General features: G+C 41.9%; 1 protein-coding gene across 1 annotated transcript in view; it reads left to right on the forward strand.

Annotated features, from left to right (window-relative positions):
- LOC144525579 (aryl hydrocarbon receptor-like) overlaps positions 1-5,638 on the forward strand; it is a 50,426-nt gene extending 44,788 nt beyond the window's left edge. The window contains exons 10-11 of the mRNA XM_078262539.1: positions 1,407-3,192; positions 4,372-5,638. Coding sequence (XP_078118665.1) covers positions 1,407-3,192; positions 4,372-4,455 — 1,870 coding nt within the window. The 3' untranslated portion in view covers positions 4,456-5,638. The remainder of the gene's footprint in view (positions 1-1,406; positions 3,193-4,371) is intronic.
- The last annotated feature ends 362 nt before the right edge of the window (positions 5,639-6,000 follow it).

The raw sequence follows: 6,000 nt of genomic DNA on the forward strand, positions 1-6,000 counted from the left end.
TAAAAGAGACTTCAGATACAGTATTAGGGGACCACTAAGGCCTATATAAAAGAGACTTCAGATACAGTATTAGGGGACCACTAAGACCTATATAAAAGAGACTTCAGATACAGTATTAGGGGACCACTAAGGCCTATATAAAAGAGACTTCAGATACAGTATTAGGGGACCACTAAGGTCTATACAAAAGAGACTTAAGATACAGTATTAGGGGACCATTAAGGCCTATATAAAAGAGACTTCAGATACAGTATTAGGGGACCACTAAGGCCTATATAAAAGATACTTCAGATACAGTATTAGGGGACCACTAAAGCCTATATAAAAGAGACTTCAGATACAGTATTAGGGGACCACTAAGGTCTATATAAAAGACACTTCAGATACAGTATTAGGGGACCACTAAGGTCTATACAAAAGAGACTTAAGATACAGTATTAGGGGACCATTAAGGCCTATATAAAAGAGACTTCAGATACAGTATTAGGGGACCACTAAGGCCTATATAAAAGAGACTTCAGATACAGTATTAGGGGACCATTAAGGCCTATATAAAAGAGACTTCAGATACAGTATTAGGGGACCACTAAGGTCTATATAAAAGAGACTTCAGATACAGTATTAGGGGACCACTAAGGCCTATGTAAAAGCATCCTAAAAGCAGCATGTCATAGGACCTTTAAAAACTTCAGTGGCCCTGGCTCTCTTGGTGAGACTGATCTTGTTGTCGGTTAGGGCTGCACGATATGCAATATGCGATAACGTTGAATGTCGCGATAAGGATATTACTTGCGATAAATAAACAGATATTAAAGTGTACTCGGTAGGGGTGTGACGAGACACCCAGCTCACGAGACGAGATTGGGTCCACGAGAACGAGGCGAGATTTTACCACTGTTTTGAAGAAAACTTAAATGAGGAAATATGACTAATATGATATGTCTTTTATTCAATCGAAAGTCACAAAATGAAAAATGAGCACTGGAAGTGGAAGGTTTTGCCACAAAAGGCTTCTCTCCTGTATTACTTACCTCTTCAGACCCAGTAACTGTGGCCTGCCTGTCTTCTCCCAAACTCGTCCCTACAACCTATTAATAAAAAAAAAATATTAATTTCTCACACCGCACTTTAACTATTATTCTTTTATTTGTATCTTATTCTTTTTTTAGCCTGTTTTTTTCCATGACTTTTTCAATTCAATTGCTCTTTAATGTTTTATGTAAAGCACTTTAAATGGCCTTGTTCCTGAAAGGTGCTATAGAAATAAAGTTACGTGCGTAAATCTCTGAGTGTCTTTCGCAATATGTCGCAGTCCTTTCATGATGTGTTTATTGCGCTAGTTGATACAGTATATTGTGCAGCCCTGGTGTCAGTAATGTAACGTGTTCTATTCTGGTCTTTTTCAGCAACGCTGAGGGCGAGGAATATCTGCGTCAGAGGAGGGTGCAGCTTCCCTTCAGCTTCACCGCAGGAGAGGGCATCCTTTACAACAACGACGCCACGGTGGACCTTCAACAGTTTCAGTTCAACAAAATATTCAGCGAAGTTAGCAAAATGAAGGAGGATGTGACCCCCGGCTCTTTGCTGGACTGCTTCCTGAGTCAGGATGAAACGGCCTACATGCCGCGGACAGTGGACACCCCTCTACCTGTGGACCAGGTGTTCATGGACAGCCAGGCGCTGGTTAGCATCGCCAGTGACTCGTGGCAGGATGACGGCACTACAGCCACAACCAGTGACCCTGTTGTAGTGAAAGAGGAAGCCAAGCAGTCAGTGATGGCTGTGATCGACAACCTGGAAGAAATGGCTCAAAACGGTGACTTTTGCGCAGCATTGCAGAACCTGGAGGTCGGTGACGCAGAGCTGATGGAGTGGAATAATGCCCTCAAGAGATTAAGTCAGGACCAGGATCAGCAGAGCAATGTCAGGTCTGAGCTGGACAGCATCCTCACTAATGACATATTTGATTACATAGATACGGTTTTGTTCAAGGAGAAGGGAGAAGATTGTCTAAAAGGCGGCCCTCCCAGCTGCCTCACAGCAGTCAACAACAATCAGCAGGACCCCATCACTCAGGCTGCCCGGCTCTCAGCCACTGGACTCGGTGATCCACAGCTGTTTCAGACACCGAGCCCCGATCGTACTTACTCTCCAATGAATAGTCTCTATGCTCACCAGCAGGATGCAATGACTGGCCCAGCGATTGCAGGGCGTAGCTTAGTAGAGTCCACGCAGATATTCAGCAGCACCCAGAAACTCTCCCACCACGGTCCCCTGATTACTCCAGTTGACACCAACCTGCCCCCTCTTCAACAGCTGCAGCTCCAGGACATTTTCAGCCCGTCTATAGAGCTTCCAGAGCTCACCGTCCCCAACGCCTCGGGCCCTTTTCAATCCTGTGGGCAGGCATCTATTAGCCACATGGGCCGCCCTCAGGGGACTTCAGCACAGACGCAGTCCAACCAACTTCTGCAGTGTCTTCAAAACAATGTGCAAGCTCCTGCAGTAGCAGCAAATGGACAGTTGCTGCAGAGCTCCGTTCCACAACCAAACAACGTCGCGCCCGGCATAATAGACATTTTGCCAGCCCTGATTCCGTGCAGTGACTTTAATTCCGCTAGCACCCCTAATATTCCCATTCCCTTTGCCACAACATGTCTGCAAGGAAGCCCCTCTTTTGAAACGCACAACCACCAGGTTCAGCAGTGGCCGCAGAGCCACAGGCAGAAGCTGCCCCACACTGGCATCGTGCAGAACGGACACAAGCTGATGCCAGCGTGCCACAGCCTAACGCCAGAAAGCCAAACGTTCCCACATGCTGCCGGCTTTTGGCCAAGGGATGTCACCGGACTGAACCCCACTCAGCAGCATGGAGGGCTGACATGTGGCCAGGCAGCCACTCAAAGCAGCTGCATGTTCAACCAGCACTTTTCATCCGGGCCAGCAGGAGGCGACGTCCTGGCTCTGTCCAGGCCTCCAGGCCCCCTGGTGGGGGCTGACGAGTCTATGGATCAGAGTCCTCCTCAAGGTTCCTGCTACTTCCAGTGGAGCCACAGTGAGTCCGTGGTGGGCACATCAGCCATCAGCCAGGAGAACGTCAACGTCAGCCCTCTGACCGCTCCGCCCAACATGCCCGCTTCAGAGCACACACTCAACATTCAGCAGTACCTGGAATACCAAAGACACACACAGGTAAACAGATCATTTCACCCAACAAGATAATTCATTATAAATAATTATTTTCAGACCTTAATTAAATGTAGGGCCTCAACTAATGATTATTTTTATTGTCAACTCTGTGATTTTTTTAATTAACTAATTGTTTAGTCTATATAATAGTGTTGCACATTCTCCTAATTTGAGAAATAAGCTGCACTAATGTAAAGTATAATATAAAATATTTGATTTTTTTTTAAATAGTAATTGTGACTTATTGTTTTAGCACTCATTAAATATAATAAAGAAAAGAAAATTGAAAAGCAAAAGCCGAAATCTTTATTTTTTTATCCAGAAGAAAAATCAAATCTTTGAAGCTAAAAGCTTAACTCTACCCAACTCATTGAGATGTATGGTGTGCTGCATAAAGCACTGATAACAGACTCATTTTAATATCAATTTGCTAAATGTTTATTATGAACATTTCATTTTATGACTTAATTTTCACAAATAACGTAAACTATTATTTTACATTTTTAATTTTTCAGTTAAGCGTTTTGATTTTTTTTTTTGTGCGACTGTTGGCAAAAAAACAAACAGAAACTCTTAAAGGAGAAATCCGGTGCAAAATGAACCTAGGGGTTAATAACACATGTCGACCGTTCTCGGGATATGTTTTCATGCTAATCGAATGGGACCAGTTTTAGCGCAAACCGCTAATTAGCTTATAAAGCTAGTCGTCAGGGCACTGGTTCTACACCACTAACAAGGCTCAAAATAGCACCACACTTCGACCGTCGTTCGACTGGTCGTGACTGTTTTCCCAAGATGGCACCTGTCTGTATACGTGAACGGTACTGTCTTTCTAAACTATCTTTTTAATAAACTGTCTGTACACTTACAAAGTTCTCAGTGCTTCGGTTTACATGTAGGGACCCTCATTATGCGACCGTGGAAATCTGGTGCTATTTTGAGCCTTGTCAGTGGTTTAGAAATAGAGATTTCTTTTTACTTTACCCTCTGCCCCGACAACTAGCTTTATAAGCTAATTAGCGGTTTGCGCTAAAACTGGTCACATTCTATTAGCATGAAAACATGTCCCAGAGAACAGTCGACTCGGTACACGTGCGTTATTAACCCCTAGGTTCATTTTGTGCTGGATTTCTCCTTTAACCACATTTTCCTTTAACCACGTGTCCTCTCTGCTCTATTCAGCAGGGGGAAAGAGTCTCCGCTGAAAGCAATGGGATTTTCGACGCTCCTGCTCTTGATGTTGCCGCTGTGTACTTGACAAAGTAGAGCCAAGCCATTTTGTTATTTCTGTCGCGACACATCCAGGAGGACAAAACTCAGTATAGTTTGCCTGTATCAGTGCTTATCCACAGACTCTCATGCCTACCCTCGTCGTTATATGTTTTATATCACTCTGTATCAGTTATACTTTGTCCAGTCTGTAATGTTTTAGAAGCTGTTGCTTGTCAGTTTTTAGTGAAGATACACTATAGTAATAATGAAGTATGAAGCCACAAGTGCATTTACCAGGATGGAGCTTAAGCCAGCTAGGAGGATTGGTCAAGTGAATCCAAATAGCCAAAGAAATAGGTTTTTATAAGGGAAAGCAGGTTTTCGTCACATCCTTGTTTTCAGCCAGGGACGTAAATGTATTTATCTCCCAAGTATAAATACCTGAAAATGAAAAAAAAAAAAGAACATGCAGTTTATATATATATATATATATATTTCATTCTAAACGTTGATGCTTACAAAGTGGAGACTTTTTCTAAGAGAAGTTATCATCTTTGTAAAAATCAGTGTAAAGACTCAGCTGTACCTTGAAATTAATATTATTACAGATAAATAAATCTGTATATTTTAAATGGACCCCTTAAATGTGGTTGATGTAAAGTGTATAAATACATGTTGTAATTGTATTTGTTTCACCAAAAGGTTTGCTTTGGCTCACAAAAATCTCATATGTACAGAATGCCTCAACATGTAATCCACGTGTGCAGTGTAAATGCATTTTTATGGAGAATGCTTTCCGGTTGGAGATGCAGAGATAGCTCAAATCCCAACAGTAAACATGTCAGAAATATAGGAAAAGAAATCAGGAAAAATGTTTTGCAAACTTCTGTCAGGGATGCAAACATTTTGGTTTGTCGCATTATTTCCATTTCTGTGACATTTTTTAAAACGAGAAGCATAGCTGCAGTTGAGTTAATGTGAATGCACTGCTGCTAATTAAGACCTGTACTTGTGGGGTTTTTTTTTTTGTTTTTTTTTTTATAGATGCACCTTACTCGTGTCTAAAAAGCAATGGAACTAAAAGTAAACTGCAAGTATGTCACTGAGCTTTAAGAAATCAGTCCATCAAAAATCACTTCAAGCTTGTCAAACATACTACGCCACATTCCCCCAAACTGTAGTCATGCACTCGTCTAAACAAAATGCTCAAATAACTAGCATGAGTTACAATCAAAAAGGTTACAGTAAAAGACTAAATGATCGCCCAATATTCTATGTTAAACCGAAAATGGATGTACTTTTAGGGAAAGCTTATTCTTTCTCAAAAATGCTCAACCACACTGACAAAAGCTGTGTCCCATTTCATGGGCCAACTCCTCAGAATGATGCACTGGGTCCACACTGAACATGGGCCTCCCCTCTAGATGAGACATTTAACAAAACTAATGGTGCATTTAAGTGCGCTTTATCAACTTTTAAGTTAAAAACATTCACATCTATTACCGCAAACCTGCCCTAAGACAGATAACCAAATAATGAAACCCAGTGTTCATTAAAAGAACGTGATGGACAACTATTAAGCAATGTACAGTATCAGTT

This window comes from Sander vitreus, chromosome 11, assembly GCF_031162955.1.
Source record: "Sander vitreus isolate 19-12246 chromosome 11, sanVit1, whole genome shotgun sequence".
In the NCBI taxonomy this organism is placed as follows: domain Eukaryota; kingdom Metazoa; phylum Chordata; class Actinopteri; order Perciformes; family Percidae; genus Sander; species Sander vitreus.